Here is a 21,908-nt window from a genome sequence, read left to right as displayed (position 1 = left end):
ATGCATAGTTGGAATTCCACAATAGAGCCCAAATTAATAAAATTGAGTTCTCTGTCAGAGTTCAAAGAGTGAAGAGCTAAACAAGTTTTCAATTGAATCGGATATAGTCATTACTGAAATTTGATGAACTTGCGTGAAAAACCAAGCGCATATGATGAGCGTGAGTACTTTTGGGGTGGCACATTGGAGCATTTTGTTGTTGAAATTTGTTTCCTGTGGTGCCCTCCCCTTCGTGAGTGAAGATCGTAAAATGGCAAAACACAAACCGTTTGATCTTGTCCTAACTTCATTTCAGGGAATACACCTTATGACCTTATTACACCACCATCATAGGTTGCGGTAATTTTGCAAGAGAGAAAAGATGTTCCAAAAGTCAAAATGCATCTATTAACAATAGTTTCATGACCCTAAACAATTGTTGAGGTAATAGGAACATTGACCAATATGTCTTAGTTCATATTATTGACCTACAAATAAACTGATCATACCACCAGATGTCATTGTTTATGCTCTTTCTGTACATAATAATCACTTTTCTTGCAAATTCTATTTTGAGCCCTTTCAGGACCTTTGAAAATAATAATTTCATTCTTGTTTTTAAATGGGTTGTAACAGTTTTTCATACTTACTATTTCTTTGTAAAAGTTGTATAATTCACCAACATTGATTTGTCATGATTAAGTCAACTAAAAAAAATTCAAGACGAAACTTCATGTTCTTTTCTTTTTCTGTAGGGCTGCTTAAAAACTACCGTTTCTCCAAATACCAAAGCCGACAGAAAAATCATGGCGGACGAATAAATGGAGAAATTGTTTTGAATATTTTATCCAACTTAGTCGTGATAAATCGATGCTTTTGGGTTATATAACATAAAAAATGGATTTATTATCAAATAGTAAATGTGAAATCGGTGGTTTAAGTCTTCGTCACACCCAAAATTTTAAATATTTGGTCATTTTTAAGGGTTCAAAAAGGGCTAAAATTTGAATTTGCGAGAGAAGCGATTATTATATTCGTAAAGAGCATAAAAAAGGCATTGAGTAGTATATCTGCTTTATTCATAAGTCAATAATATGAAGAGCGAAACATTTACCGAAAAATCAAGCTTGATATCTAGTCTTTTGCTCTGGTGCCCATTCTGGGCACCAGAATGGTGCCCAGAATAGTGCCCAGAATCAATATAGCTGAAGCACATGTCCGCAACTGGAATGACCAACCTAAAGAAGCTTGTATAAGGACAGATAAAGATGTAAATAAGGCTTTTGAAGAGCAGCACTTATTCCCTGGTATTTACAAGACTCTGAGTAAGACCTACTTATTTTTAATTATTCATTAAAACTAAGGCAAAATCCAGCCTAGCGCCTTCAAATCCGACTTCTGCAGCGACATCAACTTTAAAGGAAATAATAAATGAAACTCATGAGGAATTAATGAACATGAAGTCCAACTTAATGAATGACATTTCTCGTGTCGCATAAGATACAATGAAAGATCGCTGGGCTTCGGAAATTATCAGTGAAGATATTGTAAACGAAGTTTTTAATTGTATTTCCCTTGAATATAATGGCAAATTTGAAAAAAAAAACAACCCTTCAAAGACTTTAGAATGCAGTGATCTTGCTTGAAAATAAAATCTCTAAATTAGAATACAGAGTTGAATAACTTGAACAGGATACCTTACTTGATACCCTCATTTTCTAGGGAGTGAAACCAAATCCCAATGGGGATTTGGGACTAATGGAGTGATAACACAAATAAATAGCTTGCAAGATTTAAAAAAAATGGACCTCTTAAAGGTTTATCGATTCCGCATGCCTGCTGCTCAAACTAAGAATTTGAAAATCAACCCTGTTCTGGTAAAATCTTCAAGCTTAGATATTGCTCGAAAAGGGTTTACAGCAGGTACACTAGAATATTTTGAGGGACTACCCTTTTCTGAACTTAAAAAAAAGGAAATTCTGCCCCATTCAGAGAAAAAAAGCTTTCAAATGATGTAAGTTTTAAATTTGAATAACTCTTTCTCTGGCACAAAACTGAAAACGTACCAATGCTATTTTTGGTACTTGTCTATTATCCCGAACACACTCAAAAAGCGAAGTTAGGTAATTCAAGATGAAATATAGGCTACCAAATATTATGAAAATATAATACCTTAGTAGCAAAATTAAGGAAACTAAAACAGAGAATTATGCAAAGCAGGCCAACCACAGCGCATTATATTAAATACCTAACCTAATAAATATATTTAATATATTACTTATATTACATATTTAATTATAATATAACTAAATAGTAGTTTTTCTCACTGGGACTAAGCGAGGTTAATTATTTCTGAATACACACAGAAAAACCCATTTTACTGTTTCCCGTGATAAAAAAGCTTAGGCTAAGTGGGGTTGGGATAAAAGACCAGTACCCTATTTTCAATCTACTAATAAATTAATAATTTATTTTTTAATTATTTTTATTTATTAATAAAATTATTTAGCTATTGTTAATGATCTTTATTTAATTATTTCATTATCACTAGTTAATTATTGTCGTTTATTAACTGCTCGTTTTATTCTAAATTTTGCACCCATTAAAATTTCTGCACCGAGGAAAGTCCCCTCTGTTCACTTCCTAAAACCACCTCTGCTACAGCTGCAATGATGTTGCAGTCCCTCTAAAAAGAACCAGGTTTTTTGTGTATAAGCCTACACTATACTTTAACCCAACTCCCCTCCATCCCTGGTGTGCAAATATATAGTCCAAAATATATCTTTCCTACGCATTTTGTCATGCATCACTCTTGTTTGGTCTGTCTACCCATAAATTGAATCAACAGGGGCGAAATCAAGAAACGGAAAAACACATGGGGAATATTTATTTTAGGCTAGACCTATAAATTTTTTTAATTAGTGGGGGGAGGGGGTTTAAAGTATAGTGGAAGTGCCATCAAAGACATCAATAACAATTTTTCTGCATATTATGATGTTAGACTTATTTTATCAGCAAGTTTAATTCTCAATAGCCCCAATTATAGGCTTACCTCTGATAGCCTATATCCTAAGGGTGTATAGCCTATGGGAAAATCAGGTGGGGGAGGGGGTGGTAAAAGCAATCTAAAATTTCAAACCATGTTGGTATATTCTTTTCAAATCCCTTAAAACCATATAAATCAGGAGGCCCATCATTTAGAAATTTACCCTAGGCCTATAATCCACCAATCAGAAACAAATTTTTTTTTAATTAGGCTCTGTGTCAAAAAATAAATTAGCCTAAATGATTCCCACTAAGGTGCCTAATCAGGGAGGGGGGCAAGGTGACTTAACAGGAGTGTAAAAATATAGAATAAAAAACAGAATTAATGTCAGATGTCAGACCCCTCTCCCTATCCAGGCATAAATCCGCCACAGACTTATCATTCATCAAATAAATAAACAAATTATGCAGTATAACTAGCCTATAAAATAACAAAAAAAGCCTACCTGCTTTATTGACATCCCATGTAACAACAGTTGCTCCAAGTTTAGCCAGTTCAACACATATCATACGACCTATACCACTTCCCCCGCCAGTGACTAAAGCAATATCCCCTTCAATGGATTTTGATTTAAATTTAGATGGAATTAAAGATATTACAATTCCTTCAAGTGTATAATACAAACACAACAGAATTGAAACAACCACATCAAGAATTGGGTGTCCCATGGCCACGTCGGCTAGCTGTTTCAGACTGGAGACACGCCAGACTCAAATTGTGATAAACGCTAAAAATGCCAGATCTGATAACCTTTCATAACTATTTAATGTTTTCAGACTGAACTTTGTGTATTGTCTTGAATTAAATCCCCGGTAGCGAGTCTTGATGACGGAAAGCTTCGTAATACTTACCCTTCGCTCCAGGGATTATATAACAAGACATTCCATCAAAGAGGGTGGATTCCTGTCAATTGATTTACAATCAGTGATGAGAAGAGGCGGGGCTTCACACTTTTTTCGGTGTTTATATCCGGACTTTTTGAGGTAAGTGCAAAAAAAATTTACTACTGAAAGGGAAGATCCACGGATCAACTTTCATAAGGAGGACCTCCGCTTCAGTAATTATATAACAGAGGCTCTTTCAATCAGCAATTACGAAACGTTGCATAGAAATTAGGCTTGCTCTTTGACATAAGAAATAGCAAAATTGTGCTATTAAATTGTGTGAACGAGCGAATAGTGATTCCAAGAAAAAATAGTACCAAAAACATTTTTTGTCTTTTTTATTCGTTTTTATACCGGTAGAAGGAGCGTACACACGGGGGAAGGTGGGGGCCAAATCCCCTGAAAAATTCTAAACGTTCTGAATTTCAGGGCACTTTTTATTCAAGTTACCAAGTTCATTTATTTCTTATATTTGTTTATTATTATTTTAGTGTTATTATCATTGCTCTCTCCCCCAGAATCCAGCGTGTGTGACTGACAGCTAATATGTTCTTGTGCTCATTTATTGAAATAGAGATAAAGACAAGATGAACACGGCATTTGACGCCTTTTTTATGTTGGCCCTAAATATAAGAATCATTTCACTCACGAATGCACCCCATCCCCTGATGGTTTCATATATAGCCCCCTAGGGTACAGATTTGTACAAGACTAAAAAACACAAACAACGAAATTTTTACTTTATAATATGCAGCGTGTTTTAATTAATCACATTGTCATGTTTAGTTTCATTGTTATCCGCATCTACAAATTTTTAATAGTCTTCGATATCCGAGAGGTATAAAATTCTTTTGTAATCAGTAATAAGTCTGATCGTTTTTATGGGCCAAGGAACCTTTTCACAAGGGAAACGGAAGCACCAACAAATACAAAACAACTGAGAAGTACACTGAATAGGGCTATACATGGGACCATCAGGGAGGAAGGGTACATTTGTGAATGAAATGATTATTACATTAAGAAATTCATTTAAAAATGTATCATATTTGCATCATCAACCCGTCAATAGCTCTTTAATAGAATCATTCACATTTCAACCAAATCAGAATTTACGAAAGAATTTCTTTCGGGAAAGGAGGATGGTAAATTTTGGTTTAAAAAAATGTAAATTATAAAGTAAACGAAAAATTAAGCAAGGAATGGTAAAAATGTCATTCCGGGGTGTACGCAACTAAACAAAATACGCCAGGGCAAGCTAAAAGGGTTTAATACCATAATCAATTTATTGATTATTTTATGATTTTTCCTTTTTGGTTACAAATACATTTTTATCTGCAATTAGACTGTGCAAAGCCATGCACGTAGGTATGGGATGCCCAGCCCCCCCCCCAAAAAAAAAACCATGATTGTTACAAGTTTATCATATTTTAATATAGTCTCATTTTAATATAATTTGTCTGTTTTTTGGCGTTTTGACGACTTTAGCCACTCTTTCCCCATAAGATAAATCTGGATAAACGTTGGATGGAACTTCATAATCACATGTTTTGTAGCAGAAGGGGCTGTAAATTTCCATTTTACTCAAAACTCAAACTCTGCCTTCGATTCCTCTGATCCCAATCATCTTATGCAAATTGTACGGTCTTTTGTATAATTCCTTGTAAATTTGTAGTCAAAAATTCGCACAACTAAGTACCAAAAACTCTGCCCCACGTTCCTTTGGCCACAATCATCTTATGTACAGAACACAGGCTTGGACACAACCTCTTGTAAATTTGAAGTCAAAAATTCGCATGAATCCTTACCTCAACTCTGTCTTCAGTTCCTTTGGCCCAAATCATCCTATGCAAAGTATGTGGTCTTGGGATTTTAACCTCAACCTGCTGGATCAATATTCAGCTTAAGCTATATATTTTTAGTAGATTATTCTCTCTTCGGGAACTTCAGTTTGTATACCAGCCCGAGTTGAAAGTCGCATGCGTGTCTTATATTTTTTTTGTCATTAGATATCTTAGATAATTCAGTGCTGGCTAATGATATTTCTGATCATTTTCCCGCTATTTCGCAATATATGAGTTTTGATCAAATGTAGCGTATTGTAATCAGAATCCAGAGCCTCATACTGCAAAAAGGATAGCAACACTGAATCCGCGGATAAATCCAGGTCTCCAGAAAAGCTGGAAAAGGAAAAATTACTTATGGAATTTACAAGGCCTCATCATCTCCAGCTCATCATCAACGGTTCAAGGCCTATGTGAGCATATTTAATTCTCTGTGTCGGAATTCCAAGTTTCAGCATTATCGTAGGAAATTTTCTTAGTGTGGAAAGGATGTTAGGAAGACATAATACATAATTAATTCGGTTCTTAGACCTACTCCGCCTCTGTCTTGAGTTCCAGTAACGTTGATAGTCGATGGCAAAACTGTCCAAGGAGAAGAGGATGTTAAGCATGAGCTTACCTCTTATTTTGCTAATATAGGGAAGACGACTGCTTCCTCCGCAAGCTTTGCAACTTCTCGTCGCAATTTCAGATCCTATCTTGGACCCTGTTGTTTAAAGTCAATGGTCTTGAACTCTGAGGTGGCTCGTATCGTATGTACTCTTCAAGGATTATGGTCTTCTGGACCCGACAGAATTTCTACAAGGCTTATCCGTACCATTCTCCTATTTATTCTGTCACCATTGGCTAAGCTTGTCAGTCTTTCTTTTGAGATAGGAATTTTCCCTCTGAGTCTCTCAAGTGAGCTAAGGTTTTAGTGCTGCATAAAAGTGGTTCTTGGAGTAATCCCGCTAATTACAAGTCAATTTCTCACCTATCTATTTTCAGCAAAATTTTGAGAAGGCTATTCTATCCTGGCTTCTTAGTTTTCTGGATGCAAAAGAATTTTGGCAGGATTTCCAGCTTGAATTCCGAGCGATCACTCTACAGAGCATGCTTGCGCAACTCTCTCAAATTTCATTTATTCGTCAATAGATTCTGGTCTTACCCCAGCAGCTTTATTTTTGATATTCGTTAAGCTTTTGATTCTTTGACCCATCGGATTCTCCTTTGGAAACTATAACATATTGGTATAACATCAAAAGCTTTCTCTTGGTTTGGATCGTATCTTTCTGGTTTCTTATTTCAATTTATACACTTTTCTGGACCCCTTCTGAGGTAGATTGTGGTGTCCCTCAGAGATCTGTTCTTGGCCCCGTTTTATTTCTGATTTGTGTTGATGATATGATTTCGGCGGTCAAAGACACCAGGCCTCCAGCTTGCTGCAATCTGTGTCATCCTGATGTTCCTTCGCGTTCCAATACTACTTCTAATGAAGATTTTCTCGTTGCTTTTGCTGATGACACCACTCTTGGAACCTTTGAGAAGACGGAATGGGATATCAGGTCTAACCTTGTGGCAATATTCGAAAGAGTAAATCCCTCGTTTGATGTGAATTACTTGGCTTGAATCTTGACAACTAACATTTTATTATTTTGTATCGAATTGGCATAACTTTTCTTCAGCTTACACACCTTTAGGCATCACAGGCTCCTTGTATAGACCATGGTCCTGTTTCTTGGTATCCTGCTTGATGGAAACCTTTTGTTTAGACACCATATAGTCTTGATTAAGGTTAAGGTCTTGCAGAGTTAGGGTATCATTCGAAAACTTGGACACATATTTCTTGAATCTGTTCTGAGGCTTCTTTTTTTCTGTCTTGTCCAGGCATATGTTTCATATTGCCCCATTGTATGGATGTCTACTTTTCCTTTTACACTGCGGTCACTTTCTGTCATACATAATAAATCGCGGCGTCTGGTTACGGACACCAGCTATTCCTCATCAAAACCACGCTTAGACCTACAGTCTATTTACATTCTGTCTTATGCTTCTTTTGTCTTTCATCAGCTTCATGGTAATCTTGCAATTTTTTTCAAAATACTCCAGTGTTTATTTCTAATACAGTTCCATATAATTCTGCTTCACATGATATCTGCATTCGTCCTACCTCAACTATATTGTCAGAGCTCAATCCCCTCATTGCTTGCTAACAGGTTTTGAATTCCCTACCTTCTTCAGTACAAAGATGGCACTCGTTTGGGACTTCTAAAAGGATTCTTAAGATCCATTTAGTTAATAATCAGACTGATAAGCATTTTTGTATGTATTTTATTTAGTTTTTCCTTTTCCTCTGTGGATTTGATGTCCCCTGTGTGTTTTTTTCATGGTTTATGATGGTCTTCTCTGTGCTTTAACTCCCAGGCCTCAGGTATGGTCTCTTTTTAATCTTATATGTTGTTTGGCTATTGTTCTCCTTTGTCGGTTGTTGCTTATATTGTATTTTTTTTGTATCCCCCCTAGTATCCCTGGCTATGGAGCCTTCCGAGGGGGAATATGAGCATTGCATTTCTAATCTGTATTTATTGGTGACTAATAAAAAACTCTGAACCCTGTGCATAAATTTGCAGTAAAAAATTTGCACAACTCCGTGCCTCAAACTCTCCCTTCAGTTCATCTGATACCAATAATTTTATTTACAAGATACGGCCATGTGTATAGTTGGCTGTAAATTTCCTGTCGAAAATATGTGCAACTCCATGCCTCAAACTCTGTCTTCAGTTCCTCTAGCCCTAATCATCTTATGTACATAATACGGCGCAAATTTTCAGTCAAAAATGTGCAAAAATCCTTGCCTCAAATTCTGCCTTCGGTTCATCAAAACAACATGCTTCGGGCTCAGTCATCTTATTTATAGGATACGGCCTAAGAAGGCCGTATCCTAACCTGTAAGAAGTTACAGCCAGTCCCAAGCCTGGATAAAAGAGGAGGGTTTGGCGGTGGCCTAGCAGCCTGCCCCTAGAAAAAAGTTATGCTATAGAAACATCTAAAGTGAGCCAAAGTTTTTTTCCCAATTTGTGTGATATGATTGCCCAACGTGATACCGACCATGGACCATCCCCGGACACCTCCACGACGACGACCTTGGACCGCCCCCGGACACGCTTCTTGAAACCCAATTGCCCTATTAAACTCGGTTTCTGGAATGTAAGAACCATGGCCCAACTATCAAAAACTGAACAGGTTCTGAAAGAAATGGATAGTTATGGCTTGGATATTCTAGCCCTCTCTGAGGTCTGTTGGACTGGAGCAGGAAGACGAAACCTGGATATGGGGTATACTATCCTGCACAGTGGCCTCGAGAAAAATAAAGAAGCGGGTGTAGCCATAATGCTCTCCAAACCAGCCTCAAAAGCGCTGACGAAATGGACCCCCATTATCGAAAGGATCATCACAGCCCAATTCGCTGGTAACAATGCAAAACTAACCCTAGTAGCGAGCTATGCACCAACTAACGACGCAGACGACGTGACGAAGGACAGCTTTTACAACACCCTTCAAGCTGTGGCAAAAGACATTCCCAGTCATGACTTAATCTGCTTCGCCGGTGACTTCAACGCCAAAGTGGGAAATGGTAAGTCTTACTGCCCTGAGGTCCTGGGAAGCGAAGGACTTGGCGAAATAAACGAGAATGGAACGCTACTAGTGGACTTTGCACTGACAAATGACCTAATAATTGGGGGTACTATGTTTGCACACAAAACAATTCACAAATATTCCTGGAACTCCCCAGACGGGAGAACGCATAACCAAATCGACCACCTTCTGATAAATAGAAAATGGAAGTCTAGTCTACAAGATGTGAGAGCCTTCAGAGGAGCTGACGTGGCATCCGATCACGCCCTAATGATAGCAAGGATATCATTGAAGTTAAAGGCTGCACCGAAGACCAGTCCCACGGCAAACCTCGCCTTCGACTCCGCAAAGCTTTCCACTCCGGCAATACGAAATGTGTTTGCCCTTACACTCTCTAACAAGTTCGAAGCCCACGCCCCAGATGATGACAATGACGCCAGTCTGGAGTCGACCAGGTTTACAGCCAAACGGCTGCTGCTACGGTTGGGTATGTCAAAAGGCCCAAAGACCAATGGCTATCCGAGAGGACATGGAACCTGATTGGTGACCGACGCAACCTAAAGCAGCAGCTTCTTAATGGTGGTGAATACAACGACACAGTCCTAAAGAATCAACTGTACAGAGATCTGGATAAACTAGTCAAAAGAAGTGCAAGGGGGGACAAGCGCAACCTTCTGGAGGAAAAAGCTGCAATGGCGGAGGAAGCGGCAAAACGAGGTGACTCCAGAGCCGTATACAAGATTACTAACGAAATCGTGGGGAAAAGCCGAAACGTAAACGGACCAGTCAAGGATGCTAGTGGCAAAACTGTCATAGACCCATCGGAAATCGCCGAAGTCTGGGCCTTGCATTTCGAAAAGATTCTGAACAGACCCCGCCCTCTGGATCCGCCTGACATCCCCGTAACCCCCTGTTTGAACCTCCAAATCAGCACCGAAGAACCGTCTGATGTAGAAATCAGTCAAGCAGCCTGCAAGCTGAAAAATGGTAGAGCTGCAGGTACAGACAGGATATCAGCTGAGATGATAAAAGCATCACTTATTGTCTGTATGACTGTGTGGGAGACACTCTTTGCTTGCATTTGGAAGTCTGAGAAAGTACCTGATGAGTTGACAAAAAGTACGCTCATCAAACTTTTTAAGAAAGGTGATGCAACAAAATGTGACAACTGGAGGGGCATTAGTCTCATTTCGACTCCGGGTAAACTCTTCGCACGGATTATTCTCCGGCGGATTCAGACAGCCCTCGATAGTCACTTGCGTGATGAACAACATGGCTTCCGGCCGTCCCGTTCCTGCACTGACCACATCTATGTGCTACGAGTGATGATCGAGGAGTCCAATGAATGGAGACGAAAAATGTACCTGATTTTCGTGGACTTCGAAAAAGTGTTCGACTCCATCGACCGAGACTCGCTTTGAAAAATCCTGCGGTACTATGGAATCCCCGAAAAAATAGTGTCCCTAATTGTTGCATTGTATGAAAACACAGAATGCTGTGTTCGGACCCAAGATGGGAACACCAGATATTTCCGTATCATGTCCGGCGTAAAACAGGGTTGTGTCCTTTCTCCGTTACTCTTTGTCCTCGTTATTGATTACGTACTTCGTGACAGGATTTGGCATCCAAATCGGAGAAGCCAAAAAGCTAGCCGACCTGGATTTTGCTGACGATATTGCCTTGATGGAGAGGAACAAGGCCAAACTCCAGGATCTTCTTAATACTATCCGTGAAAATGCTAGCCGACTTGGACTCAAGATCAACACAGAGAAGACAAAGAGTATGGCAACAACCGATTCCCCTCTGGACATGAAATGCGGAGATTCAACCATCGAGCAGGTTGTGGAGTTCAGGTACCTCGGCAATACTGTTGAGAATTCAGGATCAAGTGAGCGAGAGGTGCAGCAGAGGATTGGGCAAGCCAGTGGAGCTATTAACTGACTAAAGCCAGTATGGCGATCGAAAAAGTATTCCCTGAAGCTGAAATTGAGGCTATTTAACAGCAATGTCCTTTCTCCACTTCTCTACAGCAGTGAGTGCTGGAAGTTGAATCAGCAACAAGAAAGACGGATCCTAGTCTTCGAAAACAACTGCCTTCGGAGGATCCTGAACATCGACGGGAGGGAACACGTCACAAACCAGATAGTCCACTCTATCTCAGCCCAGCCCAGGGTCACAGACGTCATCCGGCAACGTAGATGGCGATACCTTGGGCACGTAATCCGTATGAAGGAAGACAGGATCCCTAGGCAGATCCTAGAGTGGCAACCCCAGGGAACTCTTAGGAGAGGTCGACCCAAGAACACGCTGCGTCGCACCTACCAACGGGATTTGTCGAACATCCACACGACGATCCAGCCCCAGTGGGAAGATGTTTGGGCAGCGGCGCACATGCGGGATGACTGGCGGCTCTTCGTGGATGCCCTCGGTGCCTCTGGCGGCACAGGAGGATCTAAGGTCTAAGGTGAGGCCTTTACCATTATTACTTGTAAATTTTCAGTCAGAATATATGCAACTCCGTTCCTCAAGCTCTGCCTTTAGTTCCTTTGGCTTCAACTACCTTTTATGATGAACATAATTATAAATAATAATAAAATATTCATTACCCGCATTTTTCACATGGAACAAAACGGAGTACAAGGAAAAAAAATTAAAGAAAAAAAGAGAAGAAAAACGGAGAGAAATTCAAAACAACATGGAAAAATACACAATCAAGAACTGTAGAAATGTTAAATCCAGGGGTGGTTCCATTTTGCATGGAAATTAGAAATCAATCGGTTTGCCGCAATACTGGGGTCTGCAATCCTGTGTTTATCTATCATATAAGTATTTCTTGTCCAAAAGGGGCATCACAGCAGGAACTTCGCGAGCCTAAAATAAAGGAACCGGAGCTTGCGTTTTTGGGTGTCAAATAATAAATTTCAAAATGGCGCGATATATAGAATATGCGGCAGTGCGACACCGTTATACATATTCTCGAGATACTTTCGGCATAAGAGGAGTCTGCTGGCGACGATAGAGCCATACGCGGTGCAGAGTTTTTTTACGGTGTGTTTGACGAGCAGTAGACGAGTTTCGTTAAGGTTATGGCGTATGGGCAGACCCAGACACACGACGTGAGATGAAACGGTAATTGACTCATTACGCAGCAAGAGGTGTTCAGGCTGAGAAGAACTATCGTTGAAAAAAAGAACTACGGATTTAGAAGTATTGAAAGGGAGTCCGATTTTCGGTATTCATCACGTAGGATCGAGAAATTCGATCGCAGACCCCTGATAGACCGACTTAGATTTAATAGATCATCCACGTATGTAAGTAGCGACACATTTATATTCTTGGAGATACATGAAACCTTGACACATGCCTGGGCATGTAAAACGTTGCTATTGTACAAACTTGGGAATAATAATGAGCCCTGGTGGACACCTTTCTTTACTGGAGCAACCACTGATGTGATGCGGCTACTTATCTTTATACGCGCTTTTAAACGGCAATACACATCGTACAGTACGCTAGTGACATGGAGATTCACACGTTGCTGGTTATTGTACAAACTTGGGGATAATAATGAGCCCTGGTGGACACCTTTCTTTACTTGAACAACCACTGATGTGATGCGGTTAGTTATCTTTAGGCGCGCTTTTAAACGGCAATACACATCGTCCAGTACGCTAGTGACACGGAGATTCACACGTTGCTGGTAAGCGGCTAAAAGGGCCTGAGCGTGAATCGACGAATCAAACGCTCGGCTCACATCAAAAGTACCGATCACTACAAGGTCACCAGATTCGTGAGAATCTGCTACAATAGCGACAAGACTGAAGAGAGCGTGAGCACAACCTATTTCGGTCGGAAACCGAACTGGTGGTCAGGCATTAGTCACGAATATTGAATTTCTTTTGTGACTAAGAGCTCTAGAACTTTACAGAGAACTGGAGCAACAGTGATTGGCCTGTACGAAGAGCATTGATCTGTTGGTTACCCTTTTTTAAGGATGGGCGAAAGCAAACCGACACAAAAAGGAACAGGGCGCCTGGAACAGCAGCGTCAGATACTCTATAAGCATAGTTGTACCGTGTAGCAAATGTAGCGCGCACAGTTTGTCTACACCATGAATTGTTTCTTCTTCAGCTTTAAAATAGCTTCATGTACGCTTCCGTAAGTAACGACAAAATCAGGAACACACTAGTTGGATAATACCGATTCTAGCCAGTTTGCGAAGGGATTAGACGTATTTGGGTCGGGGGCACTGAATTCGTTGGAAAAGTATGATTCCCAATCTTTTTCACTAATCAAATCATGGGGTTTTCCGGCGGCCGGTTCGCTCAACCGGGCTTTCCAGATTAGTTTTGGGTCACTTACGATTCTGGAGGAGTATTCTTCCTTTAATTTGGTACGATGAGCTTTCAGTTGCTTGTCAAATTTTCGTTTCGTTCATAAGCGGACAGAGTTAACAGGACCGGATTCGGGCCTATCACAATCTTGCCAGATTTTAAACCAAAACTTAGCGTCGTCGCAACACGTAACTAGAGCCGGATTTTGCGAGAATTTGGGAGTTTCTGTTTTATTACTAAACTTTCTAGTAGGAATTGCTTTTTCTTCAGCTAAGAGGAGCGAGTGAGTAATCTCGCCACAGAATATATTGATGAATACTCTTGCATCTGCGGGATCGAAATTCGAATTCACTTGGAGTAAATGGAAGGGATTCGTATCTTTACAAGAAGTGAGTTCAGCACCTGATGATGCAAAGTAGCATTAATTTTATCCCATTCACTTACGACTTTCCACTTTTCGTTATTGGGTTGACGTGGAGCTGGTTTTGTGCTTAGGGATGCTAGTAAGGGAAAGTCATCAGCGAAGACAGCGTCTTTTAGAACAGTTACACTTCCGTTAATAATCTTAGAGCAGACCGTGTGTTCAATATTTGAAACCAACCCATAGTTGTGAACGAAGGAGTAATCACTGTCTTTTGGGAGGATTATAACTCTGTCATCAAAGACGCCGTTTAGAAGCTGACTACGGACACACGTGCTGTCAAGCAGGTTGCAGTTGAAGTTCCCCATGACTACGTATTGTAAATCTTTCTGGGTCACAGGCTTCAGGCACTTCGCTAGTTCGCGAACTGCATTCATAAACTTTCACTTCGATCTATCATCACGGTAGTTTGTAGGAAGATATACGTTGAAGAATGCGATACTACCGGAAGATGTTGCCAAGAAGTGATTCTGTGTAAATAACACCTTACTTTCAAGACACGGGTGGCAAATAATCGCCAAGCCACCGGAGGGGCGTCCAAAAGACCGAATTTTTGTGGGATCGAAGTAAAAAGTAAATTCGTGTGAGATTTAGGAGAGAAATATTTTGAGGAGAGAGCATATGTTCTTGTATAAACATAATGTTACATTTTGACACAGGCTGGGCTATTAGAAAATGGGCCGCTTCAGCTCACTGACGATTTTGATTATTGTGGTGCACTTGAAGGAATGGCAAACGTGGCGTTTTGATTTGCAGAGGGCGCGTGCTATAGAGTTTCCACAGGACTGGTCGGGGCTAGAGCCGTTACCTCCTTCTCCGCATCGAGAGCAAATTTGCTGGCTAGAACAGATAGCAGAAATACGACCAAAATTCTGGCAGTTAAAACGGCGCTTTGGAAAAAAGATAAATTCCTCGATGGGGTAACGCCCCAAGTCAATTTTAGGAGGGTTTTTCATGGCGTGGTTCAGATGCTGGCGGGATGAGAAGTATAATTTGAAGGATCTGGTTTTGCCACATTGATCAGCTTTTTCACAATTCGGTATAATTCTATTAAGCGCGTCACCATTAATATAAGCTGGGACAAACTTGATCATACCGATGAAAGTGGGAGTTTTAACACTTGCCAGTGTTTCAGGCGATTTTTCGTTAATAGATGTTGCTAGTACCACTGCTTTAGATTTGTTCTTAGTTACGAGGTGCCATTCGTACTTCCCTCGACGGAGTTCAAAATCGTCATCATTCAAAGCATCATCACAAATATTCGACAGGAAGTTTTCCCTTTCTTCTGTGGTAACAACGGTAGGAGGAGGCTTTTTCAAGACTACTGAGTAAGACGGAGGAGAAGGGGTAGACTCATTAGCTTGAGCAGCAACAGGGTTGCCTCCAGGCCATGGTAATGGTTTCTGGTTCAAACGGTCAAGCAGGCCTTGAACTTGCGATTCATCTCGTTGACGGTGGACACTACACAAGCAGTAATCTCTTCATCGCAGGTGGGAACTTCTTGGGGCTCAAAAATAACGAACTGAGGAAGCTGTCTCTTTTCTTTGGCACAGCGAACGAACATCTTCGCAATGTCCAGCAAGTTGTCGTCGTCCTTCACATGTTTTATTACCCGTTCCCCTAAGTTCGACTTGCGATAGATAATTTCCTTCGCTTCTAAAATCGCTTCACGGCTGTCCTCTAGTGTCCTCGCCTTGTAAAAACATTTGTTTTGATACCTGCTATCATAGCTCTTGAGATAAAGTTCAGTAGGGCCTACTGCATTTCGCACTAGGTTGTCACCCATCACAAACCGGTTCTACACGGAAAAAATCAAATGCGACTTCTCTTGTCGAGAGCCAACACTAGCATAATTAATGTCCAATCAGATTTGTCGGGGCAGACCATAGCTCAACATAAACAAGGGAATAACAAGGGATAAACAAGGGAAGCGTCAGTCCCCGTTCAATTAATCCCCGCAGTTTAAGGGAGACTCTCCCCGCAGGTACAACGGTGCTTGCGACGGGGAACTGCCACTCTTCTGCTTGCCTATTTATGTTACTTTAGACAACTAAAAGTAGTCCTTTCACTCAGTCCTAATCACTGTCAAAATCAGAATAATAATCAAGCCAAAAGAGAGTCCCTTTCACTAGTTAAAATAATTCATAAAAAAAACTTGCCAAACAGCTTCTTAATATCCAGACAAAAAGAGCTATTTTTCACTTATAATATATTTCGAAACTACACGGTTAATCCGGCTTAATTCAACGTGTTGTTAACTGGTTAAATACCAAAAGAAGACTTGTTATAAATATATAAGACTTATATAACTTGTTACGAATTTAAGTCAAAAGTATGCACAGCTCGTTGGCTCAAACTGTGCCTTGAGTTCTCCTGGCCCTGATCGTCTTATGTACAGAATACGGTCCTATGCATAATGCCTTGGCTGAATCACGTTTTCGCGGGGTGAATTGTTTTTTTTTTAATGCCCACCAAAATGTACATTCATTTAAAAACTCATATAAGATATTTTGGGTCTCTATGCAAAACGAATGTAGCAGTTTTGTATTGTTTTCAATGAATAGATGAGGTTTTTATTCAATGATTCCTTAGAAATTTCCACCCGATAATTTTTGCAGGGCCTTAAGTGACCCAAAACTGACAGGAGGGAAAAACAAGAAAATTCAACGGTGATTTATGAATTATTCCTAAACACAGTCCTATAAGACCATTTCGAAGTAAATAAAATATTGATAGTCCTCGTAAAGCGTTGCTCATTATTATAAGAAACCATTATCCATTTTTATGAACAATTTCGTCTACTCCAAACTCGCCTGTTAGAGAAGTGTGGCTTGTCGTGCAAATGCATTGCTCTAGGAATGTCCAAAGATTATGAGGGAATTCACAACTGGTACCAGTAGCAGTTTATGAAAACCATTCTTTTTCAGTTTCTCCCCCTCTCCACCCCTCTCTTTCTTTCCTGTACCATCTCTATAAAACTTTTCCTAATATTTGAAATTTTTTCAGGAGCATTGTTATGAAAGGGACTAACGGAGACAAAGCCCCCCTTCAGTTTCACATTTCTTAACTCACTGGAGACATCTCAGAGGAATAATGGCATGTTGAGCAAGTTCATTGCCATAGGAATGTCCAAAGAATACGATGAAATTCTTAACTGGTACCAGTAGAAGTTTATAAAAAGTATTCTTTTCCATTTCCTCCCCCTCTCCATCCCTCTATTTCTTTCCTGTCTCTTCTCTATTTAACATTTCCTAATATTTAAGTTTTTTTCAGGAGCGTTGTTATGAAAGGGACTAAGGGAGACGAAGCCCCCCTTCAGTTTCTCATTTCCTAACTCACTGTAGTCCCCTCAGAGGAGTTGTGACATGTTGAGCAAGTGCATTGATATAGGAATGTCCAAAGAATGTGAGAAACTTGGTAACTTGTACCAGTAGTAATATACAAAAGCATTTTTCTTTGATTTACCTTCTTCCTTCTTCATCCCCCTCTCTCTCTTCTTTCCCTTCCCTGTAAAAAAGAACTCTTAATATTAAGGTTTTTTCAGGAGCATTGTTACGGAAGGGGACTTAAGGAGACGATGTCTCCCCTCAATTTCTCATTTCCTAGCTTACTGGAGACCCTTTAGAGGAATAACGGCATGTTGAGCAAGTGCACTGCTGAAGGAATGTCCAAAGAGTATGAAGGACTGGGAGACTGGTACCGGTAGTACTATATGAAAAGTGTTAAGGTAGGAAATGAGGTTAGCAACTGGTTTTGTATTAAATCAAGAGTTAAGCAGGGTTGTGTTTTATCCCCCTTTATATGGATCATTTTGATGGACTTCGGCATAAGGGGCACATGAAAGGCAATTGAAGACCACGAAGACCAAGTCACTAAGGCTAGGAATAAGTGAAGATGAAAAAGACTGGTCAGGTTGGCAGCTTCACTTACCTTGGTAGTATTATAAGTGAAGACAATGGGAGCAGTGAAGATGTTAAAAGTAGGATAGCTAAGGCTAAAGTTGCTTTTTTTTCACAGTTAAAAAAGGTTTGGAAGAATAGGAAGATCAATCTGCAAACCAAGATTAGAATATTGGAAACTACAGTGATGACAGTGGCCAAATATGGCTGTGAAGCATGGGCGTTCCGAAAAGCAGACGAAAATTTACTAGGTGTTTTCCAGAGAAATTACCTACGGATTGCTCTGGGTACCCGGCTGACTGACCGTATTTCAAACAGTAGTTTGAACAAAGAATGTGGCTCAATCCCACTTTCTAGGGCTTTAATGAAAGAAAAGCTGAGATGGCTAGGCCCCGTTCTATGGATGAAGGATGACAAATTGCCGAAGATTGTCCTTTTTGGCCAACCGTCTGGGGCTACACGGAAAGCTGGTCGTCCTCGTCTGGGTTGGGAGGATGTCATAAATAATAATTTAAAGGAAATGGGAACTTCCTGGGAGAGTGTAAAGAGGGAGGTCTTGAATAGATTAGGTTGGAGGAGGAGCTTGCGTAGCTGTGTTGGCCTCAGGTGGCTTGATGATAAAGTGAGTAATTAGTAGTAGTAGTAGTTGTTGTTGTATTCTCAAGTCCATCGTCTTGATAAATTAAAAAAAGCATATAAAGCGACTGCTGTGCAAATTTAACGATAGCTCAACCTGCGTGTGTTCCCCAGGGAGAACCTCCAACAGGTACGACTCTAGTTCGGCATTGTGAAGGGACACGCATGCACGGAGAGGTGTAGCATAAATGGGAGACAGTAACAACGGCAATCAAAGGGGTAAAATTAATTTTGACTGGGCTGCCCACTTAATTGGACAATCTGTCTTGGCTTTTTTCTACAATTGGCCATGACTTTGACTTTTCCCACAACTATTCCCTTTTTTTAAATTCCTGTGTTGGCCTCAGGCGGCTTGGTGCTGCAGTGAGCTATTAGTAGCAGTGATAGTAGTAGAACTCAATGGAGATCTCTTAGTGGAGCAATGACATGTCGTGGAAAAGGAATACTAGAAATTTTGAAGAGCATGGAGTAACTGATTATATCTTCTGATCCTCGATTGTGTTCGCATTTCCGCTGGCACCGTATTAGATTTTCTTTCCTAGCTTGTATTATCCTTGAGACTTGAAGAAATTGGTGAATTTGAAGGATCAGCCCCCAAATATACCTTTTCCTCTTTCTTTTTGATCTGTAAGGAATGATTGAGCAAGGATTCTAAAGATTATTGCAATCCTCTGCTAAATTCTTTGAACCCGAATATCTCTGAAGCTTTTAAGGCTCATTAACTAATGATTGTGTTTTATTTGCTCTAGCTTAGACGGCAGTTGTTAAGAGGCCTATCAATGTAGTTTACACAAGATTCCAATGAATGTTAATTGGTTTCTAATAGATGGAATATTTTTTGCTGACGAAACATAGGCTATTTTATGGTCTTAAAGACATGTGGCTTGTATAAAAAATGACAATATTGAATGACTGTGATCAATGTTCTAATTTAATTCTAAGAAATAGCTTTTTCATCGAAAACATTTATTTTGCGCTTCAATTGCATCTTGGCTGCTTTTCGCTTTGGCTGCAAAACGCCAAATCTTAATAGGGCTTAAATTTCATGCCTTACCTGCCATCTGTTAAAACACGATATGGACGAGATAGTGGCAAGTTTGGAAAGTTTACGACGAAAACTATTAAATCAAGAAAGTATCAACAAAATAATTTTTGAAAATCAGATAAGTTTAGAAACATCAGTATCTCAAAACGTTTCTGTCCGGCCAGTACTTGAGCTTCCTGATAAAAGGTGAGAAAAAAACAATAAAAAATTAGAGGACATATTTGGCAAACTGTTTGAAATTTAAAAACATGTACGAAAGTGTTTTAAGTAAGCCTGCTGGCCTAAAAAATGAAGGTTCCTAGGTTCAATCCCTCATGGTGTAAGGCAATGCTTAATAAAACAAATAACGAATCTAAAATTTGGTTGACAGGCGTAATAAAATATTTTAAGTAACTGGAAGGCACTAATTCAAAGCTAGTCCTATTGAAGAAATCCAGTTTCACATTAATAACTACAGTCAAATTATTGTCGAGAATACTATCTGAAATGACTTGGGTAAAATTCTAGTTAGTTGACTTCTTGCTATCTCAGAAAGGGTTTTGGTCAGGGAAATGAAACTTTCAGGGATGGTTCTACAGGCTAAAGTATGTCCTGGGAGGGTATTTCAAAGTACCCACCTCCACTCCTTCTCCCTCTAGAGGGCCCTGAAGTTTGCCTACATGACATTTTGACAAAACAACATTTTATCTTAGTTTTCAGTTACTAGTTGCTTTTTATCTGCCTTTAGTTCTGAAAGTGCAATTCCTGTTATTTGAGTAGAATTTTGAGCCATATCAATGTTTTTTTTTCAAAATTTAGGAAATGTATTTGCATATCTTTAAAACCTTATAAAATGGAATTGAGCAAAGTTATGAAGCTGAATACAATTTTGTTGTACTTCAATTAAGCAGAAGATCTATTTTGCAAGGTTTCACTTTTATAGCACACATATTTTTAAAGGTCATCAAAGGTCAGGGCCCTCTAGAGAGAGAAGGAGTGGAGGTAGTTGCTTCGAAATGCCTTCCCAGGATATACTTTAGTCTTTAGATTCATCTCTGAAAGTTTCATTTTCCTATCCACAACCCTTTCTGAGATAGCAAGAAGTCAATTAACTAGAATTTTACCATGACTTGAAATGTGAAGGATAATAGAAGGAAACATGACAATCTTATTAATGGAAACATGCTGCATATTATAGGCCAAAGTAAGCATTCCATTGATTTGGTGTTTTCTTTTAGGTTTTATATAGACTGTATTAGGGATATATCCAGGCAAATTAGGGTGGGGAGGGGTAAATTATCTAAAAACATCCATGATATTTGAAAAGAACTTAAAAAAGTAATCTAATGGCACTATGAGGTATATTTTATTAACAAGTATCCTGCATAGGAGCCCCAACTCTAAAGTGGCACCCATATGACTCTGAAAATCTTACCTGGGTCAGCAAATTTGAGATTTCATGCTAAATTAATAGCTTGAAACATAATTTAGCAAGGATGAAGGTGAATGCATCACTCTTTCATAATGCAATAACCTAATCATCTTGGTAAAACTGGTGCAAACAGTATTACTGGCTTTCATATAAAGTGAATATACCACTTGATGCCTTTTTTAATGCTGTTTACAAATATAATAATTGCTTCTACTGCAAATTCAGATTTAAGCGCTTTTTGACCCTCTTAAAAATGACCTATATATGGGGTCATTACAAATCTGTAATAGTTTAGAAACAAATTTGGGCTATATATTTGCACATCAGGGGGGTGGGGGTAAAGCATAGCATGTCTTAAATACATAAAATAACCATCGCTGTATTTTTTTTTTATGTGTTTGTGCTGTTGCACTAGTGATTTCTCTTCTCATTAAAATTGGATGTGCACAAACACATTAAAAAAGAAAAGAAAAAACAGTGGTTAGTTTATGTATTTATTACATGCTATGCTTTACCCCCACCCCCTGATGTGCAAATATATAGCCCAAATTTGTTTCTATACTATTACAGATTTATAATGACCCCATATATAGGTCATTTTTAAGAGGTCAAGAGGTCAAAAAGTGCTTCAATCTGAATTTGCAGTAGAAGTGATTATTATATTTGTAAAGAGCATAAAAAAGGCATTGAGTAGTATATTCACTTTATATGAAAGCCAGTAGTACTGTTTGCACCACTTTTACCATCATTTCTGGGGAAATTAAATTCTGAGCCCTTAATAGAGGCCCAAAAGGAAA

General features: G+C 39.4%; 2 protein-coding genes across 4 annotated transcripts in view; one reads left to right on the top strand and one right to left on the bottom strand.

Moving 5' to 3' along the window:
* The window catches only part of LOC136041243 (short-chain dehydrogenase/reductase family 16C member 6-like), a 63,939-nt gene that overhangs the window by 37,795 nt on the left and 4,236 nt on the right, over positions 1–21,908 (bottom strand). Inside the window, exon 1 of one of the 3 annotated variants that reach the window (XM_065725851.1) lies at positions 3,471–3,756. The exons of 1 other annotated variant lie outside the window; for it this stretch is intronic. In XM_065725851.1, coding sequence (XP_065581923.1) covers positions 3,471–3,693 — 223 coding nt within the window. In that variant the 5' untranslated portion in view covers positions 3,694–3,756. Of the gene's footprint in view, positions 1–3,470; positions 3,757–21,908 lie in introns of those variants that run through there. One more of the 3 variants, XM_065725848.1, reaches the window with a different exon arrangement.
* Positions 19,723–21,908, top strand: part of LOC136041242 (meiotic recombination protein SPO11-like) — a 62,673-nt gene continuing 60,487 nt past the window's right edge. Inside the window, exon 1 of the mRNA XM_065725846.1 lies at positions 19,723–20,019. Within this exon, the coding sequence (XP_065581918.1) occupies positions 20,015–20,019 (5 nt within the window). The 5' untranslated portion in view covers positions 19,723–20,014. The remainder of the gene's footprint in view (positions 20,020–21,908) is intronic.

Source organism: Artemia franciscana, unplaced genomic scaffold (assembly GCF_032884065.1).
Source record: "Artemia franciscana unplaced genomic scaffold, ASM3288406v1 PGA_scaffold_1180, whole genome shotgun sequence".
NCBI lineage: Eukaryota > Metazoa > Arthropoda > Branchiopoda > Anostraca > Artemiidae > Artemia > Artemia franciscana.
This window is presented reverse-complemented; position numbering and strand designations above follow the sequence as displayed.